Source organism: Chiloscyllium plagiosum, chromosome 22 (assembly GCF_004010195.1).
Source record: "Chiloscyllium plagiosum isolate BGI_BamShark_2017 chromosome 22, ASM401019v2, whole genome shotgun sequence".
NCBI lineage: Eukaryota > Metazoa > Chordata > Chondrichthyes > Orectolobiformes > Hemiscylliidae > Chiloscyllium > Chiloscyllium plagiosum.
In genome coordinates, this window is record NC_057731.1 from 53,826,845 (window position 1) to 53,841,367 (window position 14,523).

Sequence of the window (14,523 nt, forward strand, 5' to 3'; positions counted from 1 at the left end):
GCCTGTGACAGTCAACTCAGAAATATAGATATGCAGTGGGCCCTCTTGTGACTCAGTAGGAGAGTCCCTACCCCTGGACTGCAAGGCCCACTGCAAGTTCAAATCCTACTTGCTCCAGACTTGTGTAGTAACATCTCTGAACAGGTTGATTAGAAAAATAAAGATATGCAGGTAGGCAGCTCCTCATTAGAATTGTGGTTAGTATCCCCACTGTCATGTGGGAGACCAAGGTTCAGTTCCCTGCTGGAGAGTGACTAATGTCTCGGAGATGGACTGTGCGTAAGTTAGGGTACACTTTTAGGGTCTTCTGGCCTAATAGTTACATTCCCACCTCTAGGTCAGGAGACCCACATTTAAGTCCCACTTGCTCCAAAAGTGTATGATAACATCTCTGAACAGGCTGATTAGAAAATATTTCTCATCACACGGGAATTTCCAAATTGTGTTGCTCAATAATCTTAGATGTCTTTTTCTAAATTTATTTGATGAATTAAATATTTTCCTGCAGTTAAGTGTGTGTAAACAAAATTGCTCATTGGGAAGAATTTCTAATGTCTTTGAATTCTTGCTAAATGAGTGAAGGATAAGTCAATGGGCTATATTAGCACATTAGTTTAATTGGGACAAATATGATCAGATCTGAATAGGTGCTAAAGTACTCTGTTGGTAAGTAAATAGCATTTAAGTAGTAACATAAAAATGAAGCAAATGTTTCAATTTAGGAATGCTTCAAGGTTGCAACCTTGACTAGAAATGCTAAAGAACAGATTATTGAACTCACTATACTAATGTGATACTGGAAAAAGAAGGAAACGAATGATAAGGGAAAGATTGAGTGCTAATTCATTCCTCTACTATTTTCATGCTTCTCTACTATGCTACACATGAGGCTCAGATTATAGTCTTTGACATACTCTCAATTAGCTGCAAACCTCTTTCCCTGACTGACAGCTCAGAGGTGCATGGATGCGTATGGGTAGTTCTGGGACTGGGCCTGTCTTTGAGCAAATGTTCAATATCTTGCAATTGCATGCTTTGAATTGGTAACTAATGGAAACTGAACAACCTGGGTGTTAAGAGATACTGTGTCACCATTCTACAATTTCCACTTGTTTTGTAAATGGATGCATTTCTTTATGAAATGTAATTTAGCTTGGCTTTCAGAAGCAATCTAATTTTACTCTATGGCTCACTGAACCATACCTTTTCATGTTTTGGGATCACGTGGCAGTTCAACTTCAAGTTTACAATACTACACTGAATCCCCCCAGATCTTGTTTGGAAGCAATACACAGAATTATAAAGGCTTTGTAAGGTTCAACAGATGGTTCGACGAAATGCCACTTTGCATTGGATTTTGAGGGGATCCAGTTTACCTGATAAGTAATAGATAAAGGCAATGCCAAGTGCAGCAATTAGCCACAAGGATCAAAAGGCTAGCCAGGTTTAATTATGATCTATTCTGAAGTTGCTTATCTGAATTGGCAGCGTCCAGAGCATATAAATCAGCAGCTTATGCAGGGTAAGGAAAATTCTCTGCTGTAAAGTGTACAAGTGAACATGAGTTGTGAAAAGGATTGTTTAGTTGTGGTGGTAGTTTTTTGTGAAGTATAGAAACCTGGTCAATGTTTTCTATTAACTCATGGTCATCAGGCAGGTAAACTGAGGAACTTTAAGTAATTTGATTAAATCTTTAACTTTGGGAAAATCTCAGGTGAAGTGGGTGTACGTATCAATGCACTTTCCCCAAGTGCAGCATGACATGTACAAAATTCAAACCTTTATTTAAAGATATTCTTTCTTGTTTCGTGGTAGAAGCTTAACTCTGATTTTATTTGGTTTTGAACATGGGATTCGTCAGATTTCTTGCTGTAATCCCAGCAGAGTCAGCAATGGACATAGTGCTGAACACTCGTTATCTGGAATTCTGCCATTGGTGTGCTGGTGACCAGTGCAAATCCTGTGGAACAATGGTGTGGCTAATTCGAAACATTAGGAAGATCTGTTCTACGTGCTGTTCTTCTCTATTTGTTTATGTTTGCTTTCCATCCAAGAACAGTTCTCTGCACTTCAGCCTAACCATAGAACTAAATTCAGTCAGTGGTAATGGATGATGTCTTTCGCCTGGACTTTTATCTCTCTGTCATGGCAACATTGACAGACAAACCTGGAAATACTTCGGGGTCAGATCACATTTGATGGCTACATGGTTTATGAAAGCAGCATGCCATTCAAATCATGAGGTGCTTTCGCTCAAGGACGGTAGGCGTAGGCCACAATTGTGGAACCCAGAGTGTGCTGAGTCGACCCAGTTAGAAAATTGGACTTTGGATGTTTCTTTGGATTGTAAGCTATTGCTTTGAATATGATCCCAGGACACTTCTGGGAAGGCCAGGTGCCTGTTGAAGTTTAAAAGTTGACGTGAATGGGGATGCAAAAAATACATAAACCGATTAAACTATCAAGGTCATTGGAACTGTCAATTGACTTGTCAAAATCAGCTATCAAAACTGTCTCAGGGATCTATCAAAGGTGTAAAGAAGACTTGTCAAAAGGGTCTATCAGGTGGATACACAAAATATGCATTGCCCTTTCGATCATTGAAAAAATGTTTTGAGTGTTTTGTTTTAAAAGTCATTGCTTTCTATGCAGTCCACATAAGCCTGAGGGTTTCCATTACTGGATTAGTGCCACAGATTGATTTCTGCCATTGCTGCAGCTACTTGCAGCTACTCCGGCTAGGTAGAGATGAGACTCTAGGGTCAGGTTTATCGGACAAACAAGAACCCATAGAACCCATGACCAGTGGCACAGAATTTCCAAAGTGAACAATTGTACCATTAGTGAGTGATTGACAACAACTGCGATAATGACTCCTGCCGAAATATCTGCTGTCATGTCATGCCATGTTCATTTGACACGTACCATTCACATAGACTCACTATCACTGCAGGTGCTATTTCAGTTGATTGACAGCTGCAAGTGACTATGGACCCATTGATTTTGGATATAAAAACTTGAGAACAAGCAGCAGGAGGAGGTCTGTTCCACCATTTAACACGATCATGGCTGATCTCATCTTGGTCTTGATTCCACTCTCCCGCTCCCCATAACCCTTTAGCCCTTTACTAATTAAAATCACCAGTGTACAGTTGACAACAAGACACCAAATAAACTTCAGGGTCCTGAAGTTTATTTGGTGTCTTGTTGTCAACTGTACACTGGTGATGAATTCCACAGATTCATGACCATTTGAGAGAAGTGATTCTTCCTCAACTCTGTTTAAATTTGCTACCCCTAATCCTAAAACCAATACCTCTTGTTCTTGATTGCCTCACAAGAGGAAACCATCCTCTCCATCTCTACATTGTCAGTCCCCCTTAGCATCTTATATACCTCAATTAGATCTCCTCTCATTCTTTTAAACTCAAGAGAGTATAGTCAGTTCTGTCATAACATGTTTCTTCAACGTGAATTGGCTGTAACACGATTGAAGAACTTAGATTATTATTTGTAGAACGTGAACTTTCCATACCTATATTGGCTAGAACATGATCTCAGTCCCATTAGTTTAAAATGCGCTGCTTTTACGTGATCTTCTTATAATGTACTTATCAATACACTTGCCAGGTGCATCATGACATGTACAAAATTCAAAACTTGTATTTAAAGATATTCTTTCTTGTTTGTTGGTAGAAGCTTAACTCTGATTTTATTTGATTTTGAACATGGGACTCGGCAGTTTTATTGCTGTAATCCCAGCAGAGCCTCCAATGCAGGATCGTGTTTATATTAGAACCAACTGTATAGGACAATGTTTTATTATTTTATTTAATTCCTTTGAAATTAAACAATTGTCGCTATAAGACATTGTACAATTGAAGCAATGTAAAAGTAGTTATTAGGTTTTTAATGAGTGAATATCTTTTTAAGAAAATAAAATCTGCAATAGACACAGAACTTTATTTCATCTCCATATGGGTCTGAGGTCTGCCTATGGTGGAAACTGGATGGATTGATGTGGCAAATTTCTAAGAATTGGATTGGCATGAGTTGGTACTACATTGGCATAGGGCCTATAAACTGACATGGGTTGCAGAGAGATATAGATTGGCATGAAGGATATGAGGAACCATGGGGATAGGTACAGGAGTATGGAAAGTATGAGGACTTAAGGTGGTTGGTACAGGGCATACGGTAGAATGGATTTACATGGTTATGGCATGGGGAGTATCTGTGTGTGTATAGGTAGAATGTGGGGTGGAGGAGGAATGGTTTATGTTTTTATTAGAATTTTGGATAGTGCCAGAGGCTGGCCTTTTGGCCAGCCCATGTCCATACCCTGCATCCTCTGCTTTCATCCCAGGGTTTAATATAGGCTCGGGCAAAGTTGGAGGCAACTATTTTTTAAAAGTTGGTTTCACAGAGCTGAGTTCTTCTGATGCTGGGTAAATAGCTCGCAGCTAAAAATCCACATGTTTGAGTCTAATGATTGCGTTCTTGTTTCTAACATCCATGGACCAGAGAGACACGGGTGTCCATGTATTTTATTAAAATTATCGAAATATCACAACCCATGTGCAGAAGATAAGCAAAAGAGGCCAATGGAATGTTGGCCTTTATATCTTGAGCACTAGAATATAAGGAGAGTATGGTTCATATGACAACTATACAAAGCCTATTAAAACCAAACCTGGAGAACTGTCAGCAGTTCTGGGCAAAAAGCTATAACATGAAATATTGCCTTTGCAAGGCAGTGAGGGGACATTTATACCTGGATTGCAAGGGTTTATTATGAGAAAATATTTCACAAAAGAAGGTTCTTTTTTTCTGGAATTCAGTAGGTAAAGGTGTTTGAAGTCAATTTCAAGATATTTAAGTGAATCGATAATTAGGTGGATGGACAGGCATTATTTCTGTTGGCCGAGGAGTCTAAGGCTAATCTAAAAATGACACCCAAAGGGGGCTCTTGTACTGCAATGATAGTGTCCTTACCTCTGATCCAGGAGGCCTGGGTTCAAGTTCCAGCTTTCTTAGAGGTGTGTAACAATATCTCTGAGCAGGTTAATTAGAAAATTTCTACAAAAATACTTATTGGCTAATTTGCTGTCACACTGCTTCTTTCTTCACTTGTTCATCAGCTTCTTTTGTGGCTCCTTGCTAGTTTCCAAAATCTCCAACTGTAGACTTGCTACTGTTCTTTACAACATTTTGAAATATCTTCATTTAGTCTAGATGAGCCTTTACCTCTGAAATGAGCAATGGGTGAGTCTTTTGTGCTGAATTATTATTTATTAATAGAAGGTCCTTTTATGAAGGGTGTCAGTTAGCCGGACAGATGGTTTGTGATGGAAAATGACACCAATAGCGTGGGTTCAATTTCTGCCCTGGCTGAAGTTACCATGAAGGACTCTTCTTTTCAACCTCTCCCCTTGCTTGAGGTAATGCCCCTCAGGTTAAACCATCACCAATTGTCTCTTTTTCTCTCTAATCAGAGAATAGTGCTAATGTGACTTTTACTTCTGATGAGCACTTTGAATTGTTTATTTGAATGTTTCTAACTTTATTTATTGCCATACTTTTTACTCTAATTACCCAATCAACATAACCACTTCTCTCCTTATAACTATGTAATTAGTTTTGTTTATCTTTTGATGCCTCAGAAGTTCTGGGGATTAAGAGAGTACAGTTTTCAAGGGTATAGGAAACTATTCTTTTTTTATTCACTGGCCAAACTGTGATTTATTAACCATCACTAACTGCCCAGAGAGCAGTGAAGTGTCAACTAAACTGCTGGGGTCTGGACTTAGGTAAGGGTGGCAGATACCTTCCTGAAAGGGCATCAGTGAACCAATGGGTTTGACACTAAACAATGGTTTTATGGTCATCATTAGGCTCCTAATTCCCGATATTTTTTAGATTCAAATTCCACTATCTGCCATATTTAAAAATCACGTGACACCAGGTTATAGTCCATCAAGTTTATTTGGAATTACAAGCTTTCGGAGTGTTGCTCCTTTGTCAGGTAGCGAGTGAAGTAGGATCATAGGACACAGAATTTATAACAAAAGATCATAGTGTCATATACTGATGCAATATATTGGACAAACCTAGATTGCTGTTAAGTCTTTCACCTTTTAGAATGGGCTGCAGATTTTGATTCATTAATATGTAAATCCCGGAACTTCTTTCAAATCACATTGAGATAACTTAAGGTTTTATAAAAGATGACATCTCAGCTCAAACAATGCATTGGTGTGAGTTTAGAGTCTGTATGTATTCTAATCTTGAGTCACACTGATTCTATTTCCAAAGTAGGAATTAATCAAATGTCACATGGATTATAAAAAATATTGGCTGCCTACAGATTGTGTGCTTTTTGAACAAAATAGAATGTACCTGCAAATACAGTTCTGCAAATGCAAATTCACCCCATAGACTTGTGTGTGTTTGTGTGCATGTGAGGAAGAGAGAGAGAGAGTATGTGTGTGTGTGTGTGTCCGTCTGTCCATCCGTGCTTGGTTGAGTGTGATGTATATGCCTGTGAGAGGGTGTGCACATGGGTGTGAGTGTGTACGTGTGTTTGTGTCTGAGTGTGTGTGAGAGTGTATAGTGTAGTGGGGTCACCTGAAGTGTGACATGAACCCAAGGTCCTGGTTGAAGCCATCCTCATGAGTACCGAACTTGGCTACCAGCCTCTGCTCGGCCACTCTGCGTTATTGCATATCCCAAAGTCCGCCTTGGAGGATGGTCACCCAAAGATCTGAGGCCGAATGTTGCTGACTGCTGAAGTGTTCCCCGACTGGGAGGGAACATCTGTCTGGCGATTGTTGCGCAGTGTCCATTCAAGCGTCTGCTTGGTCTCGCCAATGTACCATGCCTTGGGGTATCCTTACCTGTAGCATATGAGGTAGACAATATTGGCCGAGTCACATGAGTACCTGCCGTGTACATGATGGGAGGTGTTCCCATGTGTAATATTAGTATCCGTGTCGACACTCTGACATGTCTAGCAGTGTTGCCATGACAGGGTTGTATGGTGTTGTGGTCATTGTTGTCTTGGAGGCTGGGCAGTTACTGCTGACTTGGATTGTCAACATTTTCAAATCTCTTCATGGGCTCACCCTTTCCTTTCTCCTTAATCTTGTCCAACCTGACAACTCGCTGAGATTTCTGCACTCTCCTGTTCCTGATCCCTTGCGCAATCCTAATTTTAATGTCTTCGCCATTGATTCAGTTATCCAGGCCGCAAACTGGGGATTATCCTCGCTACATCTATACCTTGCTCTCAGGCATTCATTAACACCTACAATTTGGACCAAATCTTTGGATTTCTGACTTAAGAATATTCCTATAAGCAACTTGATATGTATCATGAGGTGAAATCTTCACGGCCTCTGAACGATGTGGCAATGGCAAATATATGGCAAAATCAGGAGAAAAATAGATTCTCTACATCATGAAGAAAGAAAGTCCAAATGTGCAACTCAGCTTTGTATGACAAGATAAGACTCTCACTCGTGAGTGACAAAAGGCCTTGCTGTACCCATTTGCATGCACTGGCATGCTACTAGTACCGAATTTCACCTCACTGAGACACATGTTCTCTCACATGCCAAAAACTAGACAATAACAATTTCTGGGATGAAGATCAGACTAGTCACTGCTTGCTTCTCTGGACTTCTGTCTGGAACAGTAGTACCCAGCATCTCAGGGCCTTGTCCCTGGGCATTGACCATACTGCACATCCCCATCCACGCGGGTTGATTTCTGACGTGTACCAACCTCTCTCCATCCTCATTACACATCTCTAACCTACGGACAATAGAGTTCTCCATTTTAGAGTGTGTTGACACTTCTTATTGCAATGATTCTGGCAGGAAACTCCCCTCCTCCTGTGATGCTGCTTGACTTGCTGTGTGTTTTCCTGCTCCACTCTTAATTCACTCTGACACTCTAGTTCTCACTATCTCTGTGAAACTTTGCACACAGGGACAGACACCCATCTCGGGGATTGGACCAGGCTGTAATTCAGGCCTCCTCACTTACTCTCTTATTGCTCGATCACTTTGCACCCACTGGGCTGCGCACCACATCGCTCCCTTGCCTTTTTGCACTTTGGCCCTCATTCAGAACATAAAGGCTCACAGTATTTCCGTCTTGCCTGGCTATTTAGCATGGACACAAAGCCAGGCAGCCCGTCATGATTCTCTTCAGTGATAATCATTCAAGACTGTGGAGTGACTGCATAGCTCTGTGCTACATCAATCGTACACTTGAATGAAGTCTGGAATAGTGTGGGAAAACCTTCCAGGACTCGCGGATGCCACACCCACTTTGGTGAAATTGACACTTCAGCAATTTTGGCGAAATTCAGCTCCTTATGTTAAAGTGCAATATAAGTATAAATTGTTGTGATTGAGTGTCTTTTGGGAGATTTAATTCTGTAATACCTGCCCACAGTTTGCAAATGTTGTTCCATTGATCTTATAAAGATTGCTGCCTCACTAAATTGAGTGTCTTCAGTGTCCGTGAAATAAATATTTTTGCTCTTATGCCAGGGGAAAACTGGATATCTAGAAAAGTCTCAAATGACTCCATGATTTTAGACAATAGACAATAGGTGCAGGAAGAGATGGCCTCATTATATTATTGCTAGACTATTAGTCCAGAGACCCAGGTAATATTCTGGGGACTTGGGTTCAAATCCTGCCATGTTCTTTGCAGCCTGCAACACATTATCAATGAGGATGAGGACCGCGCCTAGAAAATAGAACATTACAGTGCAGTACAGGCCCTTCGGCCCTCGATGTTGCGCCGACCAGTCATACCAATCTGAAGCCCATCTAACCTACACTATTCCCTATACCTCCACTTTTCGCCTTTAAACAACCGGGGCATTTTGACGTAACATCTTTCATTATTGAATTTCCAGACAGAGCAGGAACACCACTGCAGCCTTCAAAAGGTTAAACTATTAAGTAAACTGAATGTTCTAAATGCACCAGATTTATTGAAATTGCTCAGAAGTGCTGAAATGTACTGTAATATACACAATGTGATGAATAAGCCAGAATTTCCATTTGAAGATAGAATCTAATACCTTGTACTAGTCAAGTGATCAATATCTTACACTTGCTTAAGCTATAGTGCAATTTAAAAAAAAGATCAATAAGAAGTGACTATTCTTTAATTTGTTTGGAGGAAAAAGACATGACGGTTAGTGAATTCACACATCTCGATCCTTTTAAAGTTGAGCCACCTTGATATGTTTTATTGCATTGTAGCTCATTTAATGCCATCCAAAATGAATGCATATACTGAAACAGCTTTTCCTAAATCAAAGGTTTCACTGCCGTCAGCTCAGAAACCTCTCCTATTTTTAATGTATGGAGGCAAGAATTACAAATTTGCAACTTATTGGTATTGGACTGGCTCTCCTGACAGTTTGTGGAATGTGTGTGAACATTGGGTACGACAAGTCAATCCTGCAAGGAAGCCTCATGCTAAACTGTACAAGGGTCTCCAAGAAAAGCCTCAATACTGGGCACCCCGTCTTGGATTGGAGATTTACACTGCTGGCCTGTGGCCATTGTTAATGGTCGCAAATTATCTTGATGAAGTTGGGACTTTCCTATCCTGGATTTAAACTGCTTTCCCTGGGAAATGCAACAGCTTCACTAAAGGCCCTTCAGTGGCATTTTTCCAAACCATTTCCCAGAGTTAGAATGCAAATTCTTGAAGGCAAGTTCCATGGTTTGTGTGAGCAACTATTATTTTAAGTTCCTTATTTTGAAGATTAATTCAGAGTTTTATTTTTCATTTTGCATTTTACTTTCTATTTTCATTTTTAACTAGAGGACAATTAAAATCAGCATTTTGATATAATAGACTTTCTTCAAGGTATTTCTCTCTGGAAACTATAAGACAAGTCAGATATTCTCAGGACTTCAGTGAATCGCTGACTTGTGCATTCAAGCTTTTTTGTCCTGATGTGTTTCCATTGCCAGGGAACCAAGTCTTCAGAGGGACTACTGGACTTGGGGATGTGTGAGGGCTTGTATCTTCTGAAGTGCAGTCCTTACAGGCTCTCACATCTGAGATATGCTTCTGCAATTCTGGGCAATAAATCACTGACTCCTATTGTAAAATCAATCCTAATGTGACCACTGACTCTTATATATGTTAATTTTTTGGTAGAGAACTTGAATAAAGAAATTTTTTGTTTAAGTTGTCATCTTTCATTCATAAGGACAGTTTGCAAGTTTACCAAGTTATACTACATGAGAGATAAGTGCTGATTCATTGGCACGTGAACTCTGTTTGGTAGAGGCATTGTCATTGAGAATGGAGCAATTAATATTGATTGACAATTAACTGCTAGGCTTTGTTTAAATTTTAATCCAGGCAAGTTGACCTGAGAAATGAACCGGAGAATGGCAGTTAATGTTGAGTTGAAACAGACACTGTGTGTGGTACATGTTCATTCTGTCTGCAAAGAACACGGAAATGCATCTCTTTTAAGCAAAGCTCAAGTTTTATGTATGTTTTATGTATGTACTGAAGTATATAAAATTTTCAGCGCTGGAATAAGCTATTCTTCCCAAAATGTTTATTTTGATGTTTCTGCTCTTGGTGAGCCTGCTCTTATCCTCCTTTTCTGGGTGGCAGTGGTGGTGTCCCCATGTCTGGGTGAAGGATATCTGGATTCAGGTACCATCTGCTGCAGAGGTGTGTGATAACATCTCTGAACAGCTTGGTGTGAAAATATTGGTCCTAATATTGCTTCCTCCCACGTTTGCTCATCTAATTTTCACTTAAATACATCCACGTTATTCAACTCACTTATTCTAAGCTTTGGCAATTCCAACTTAAAAGCATAGTGTCATAGATTTGCACATTGGAAAGAGACCTTTCAGCCCTTCATATCCATACTGGTCATCAAGCATTGTCCCATTTCCAGCATATGATCCCTCACCTTATATATGTTGTGGTGTTTCAAATTATTTTCAAACTCTTTCTTAAATATTGTGATTGTTCCTGCCTCTACCACCCGTTGGTGAGTTCCAGGTACCCACTACCCACTACCCACTGAGTTAAAACAGTTAGATTAGATTCCCCTGCAGTGTGGAAACAGGCCCTTTGGCCCAACAAGTCCACACCAATCCTCTGAAGAGTAACCCGCTCAGACCCATTTCCCCCTGACTAATGCACCTAACACCATTGGCAATTTAGCATGGCCAATCCTGCACATCTTTGGACTGTGGGAGGAAACCCACACCAACACGGGGAGAATGTGCAAACTCCACACAGACAGTCGCCCAAGGCTGGAATTGAACCTGGGTCCCTGGCGCTGTGAGGCAGCAGTGCTACCCACTGAGCCACCATGCTGCCCTTAACTCACCTCTATATTTGCCCTTTACTTTAAATCATAGTGCCTTAGGTATTGTTCCCTCAGCTACGGGGTAAAGTTTCTTCCTATTTACCCTATTTATCAATTTTCCAGCATCCTTTCAACGAATCTTAGCATTTGGAATTTTAGCCATATTATTTTTAGGGAATTATATTCACGTCCAGGTGAGCAACTGAGTGCTTTCCATTTCAGTCCCTGTAGGTAATCAATCCGAGGTCAAGTTTTGTATCTATTAATGATAAATGATTGCTGGTGGTAGGGGCATGGGGTTCGAACATAAGAATAGAAAATGTCAAATCAACCCTTCAACCCTATACCCTCCCACACTATCTCATGATTTCATGGATATCATGTACCTATTGGTCTTTGGCTTAAATGCATTCAGCAACTGATCATCTACAGTGTCCTGTGGTGAAGATTTTCAAAGGTGCAGAAGAAACTTATTCTCATCTGAGAAAGACATGGAAGCTGGGGAACTTGGGGAAATAAATAGTGATGTCTTGAAAAGAGTTCATATTACAGAAGAGGAGGTGCTGGAGGTCATAAAATGTACAAAAGTAGATACCTCCCTAGGACCTTATCAGGTGTATCCGAGAACTTTGTGCAAAGCTAGGGAAGTGATTGCTGGGCGCCTTGCTGATATATTTGTATCATTGACAGCCACTGGTGAGGTGCCAGAAGACTGGACAGTGGCTAATATTGTGCCAATATTTTGGAAAGATGGTAAGGAAAAGCCAGCCTCACGTCAGTGGTGGACAAGTTGTTGGAGGGGATTCTGAGGGACAGGACTTACATGCATTTGGAAAGGGAAGGACTGATTAGGGATAGTCAACATTGGTTTGTTATGAGGGAAATCGTGTCTCACTAATTTGATTGAGTTTTTTGAAGAGTTGACCAAGAAGGTTGATGAAAGCAGAGTGGTAGACATTGTCTATGTGTCTACCACATGGTAGACTGGTTAGCAAGGCTACATCATGTGGAATCCAGGGGGAGCTAGCCAATTGGATACAAAATTGGATGAAGGTAGGAGACAAAGGGTAGTAGTAGAGGGTTGCTTTTCAGTCTGGAGGTCTGTGACCAGTGGTGTGCCCCAGAGGTCTGTGCTGGGTCCACTGTTTTTCATTATTTATGTAAATGATTTCTGTGTGAGTATAGGAGACATGGCTAGAAGGTTTGCAGATGACATCAAAGTTGGTGGTGTAGTGGAAACGAGGAAAATTATCTCAGAGTACACAGGACCTTGATCAGATGGGCTAATGGACCAGGAAGTAGCAGATGGAGATGAATTTAGATAAATGTGATATGTTGTATTTCAGGTAGGCAATTCCAGGACACATACACAGTTAATGGTAGACCCTGAGAGTGTTTCCGAAGAAAGAGACCTCGGAGTGCAGGTGCATAGTTCCTTGAAAGTGGAGTCACTGGTAGATAGGATAGTGAAGAATGCATTTTGGTATGTTTGCCTTCATTGGTCAGTGCATTGAGTATAGGAATTGAGAAATCATGCTGCAGCTGTACAGAGCATTAGTTAGGCCATTCCTAAAATACTGTATTCAGCTCTGGTCTCCCTGCTATAGGAAAGATGTTGTGAAACCTGAAAGGGTTCAGAAAAGATTTACAAGGATGTCACCAGGTTGGAGGGTTTGAGCTACAGGGAGAGGCTGAATAGGCTGGAGCTATTTTCCCTGGAGCGTCAGAGGCTGGAGGGTGTCCTTATAGAGGTTTATAAAATCATGAGGGTCATGGATAGGTTAAGTAGACAAGGCTTTTTCCCCAAGGTAGGGGACTGCCAAGTATAGGTTTAAGGTGAGAAAGGAAAGATATAAAAGGGACCTGAAAGGGAAATCTTTTCACACAGAAGGTGGTGTGTGTATGGAATGAGCTGCCAGAGGAAGTGGTGGAGGCTGGTACAATTACAGCATTCAAAAGGCACCTGGATGGGTATATGACAAGAAAGGGTATAGAGGGATATGGACCAAATGCTGGAAAATGGGGCTGGATTAGGTTGGGATATCCAGTTGGCATGGACGAGTTGGACCGAAGGGTCTATTTCCATGCTGTACATCTCTCAGACTCTATGTTGTAGTTTTAAAAATCTCATATCTGTTAAATAAAAGAATAAGTAGATGTTATATGTTTGAAATAAATTAAATTTCTTTTTTTTCCCTTTAGTGAGAAACAAAGAGCCATGGAGCAGGAGGAACAGCCTTTCATTCACCCTCAGAGGACAAACTATCCCCAGTTCACAGGGGGAGGCTTCAATCTTAAACCACAAACCAAGGTCTCAGCTTGAATATTCACTCTATTCCATTCTCCATCTGCCGCTGATCCCCTTACATCAAACAAAATTTTTATTTCATTTATTATTGTAGAAGCTGTTGAGCTCAGCCAAGAATAACAGTATGGGACAATATGATTTTCATGCTGCTTAATTTTATTTTGGCATTTCAAATGCCCCAGTTCAGCCAAGATAATGAACTTTGTTCGAAAACTTTTTATGGAATATTGATTTTGTTTTTCTTGATTTCATTATATTGAATATAAAAATACCTGTGTTGCACTTTAACACATTTTCATGTCAATACACACAGATATGTTGTTGAATAAAAACTGTCTGCTTTACACTCAAATTTCTTTGTTACTAAACATGTTAAGTGAATCATCAAAAGAACAGTTCTGCACAAATGCAAGATTAGTACTATGGAAGGTTTAGGAACCTCAGACGGAAAACTGAGTTTTCTCGTTCATAGAATGCGAGCAGTCTACAATGATTCCTTGAGAATTATTTAATTTCAACAGACTTTCTTTCAAGGTGGGTTTTTGGCCATTTCGATCCACTGTTTCACCACCTCTCTCCCTCCGCCTTCCACCACCACTCACCACCAACCATCTCCTTCCCAAACCTAACTCAAATCTTTTATCCATTAAACTTCTAAACCCGACAACTAAAGTAAGGTAAATTAACATCACCAAATGTTGTACCGGCCAGGTCAAGAAAAGAAGACCCAGGGATGCAATCTGTCCAAAGCCATGTAGAGCTGTTAGATAAATGATACTCCTGACTTTTCATGCTGTATTTTCCGAGAGAAAGAGAGAGAGAGAGAGACAGA

At 40.4% G+C, this 14,523-nt stretch overlaps 1 protein-coding gene across 1 annotated transcript in view; it reads left to right on the forward strand.

Annotated features, from left to right (window-relative positions):
* Positions 1-14,027, forward strand: part of cfap58 (cilia and flagella associated protein 58) — a 189,409-nt gene extending 175,382 nt beyond the window's left edge. The window contains exon 17 of the mRNA XM_043712232.1: positions 13,586-14,027. Within this exon, the coding sequence (XP_043568167.1) occupies positions 13,586-13,706 (121 nt within the window). The 3' untranslated portion in view covers positions 13,707-14,027. The remainder of the gene's footprint in view (positions 1-13,585) is intronic.
* Positions 14,028-14,523: the final 496 nt, after the last annotated feature.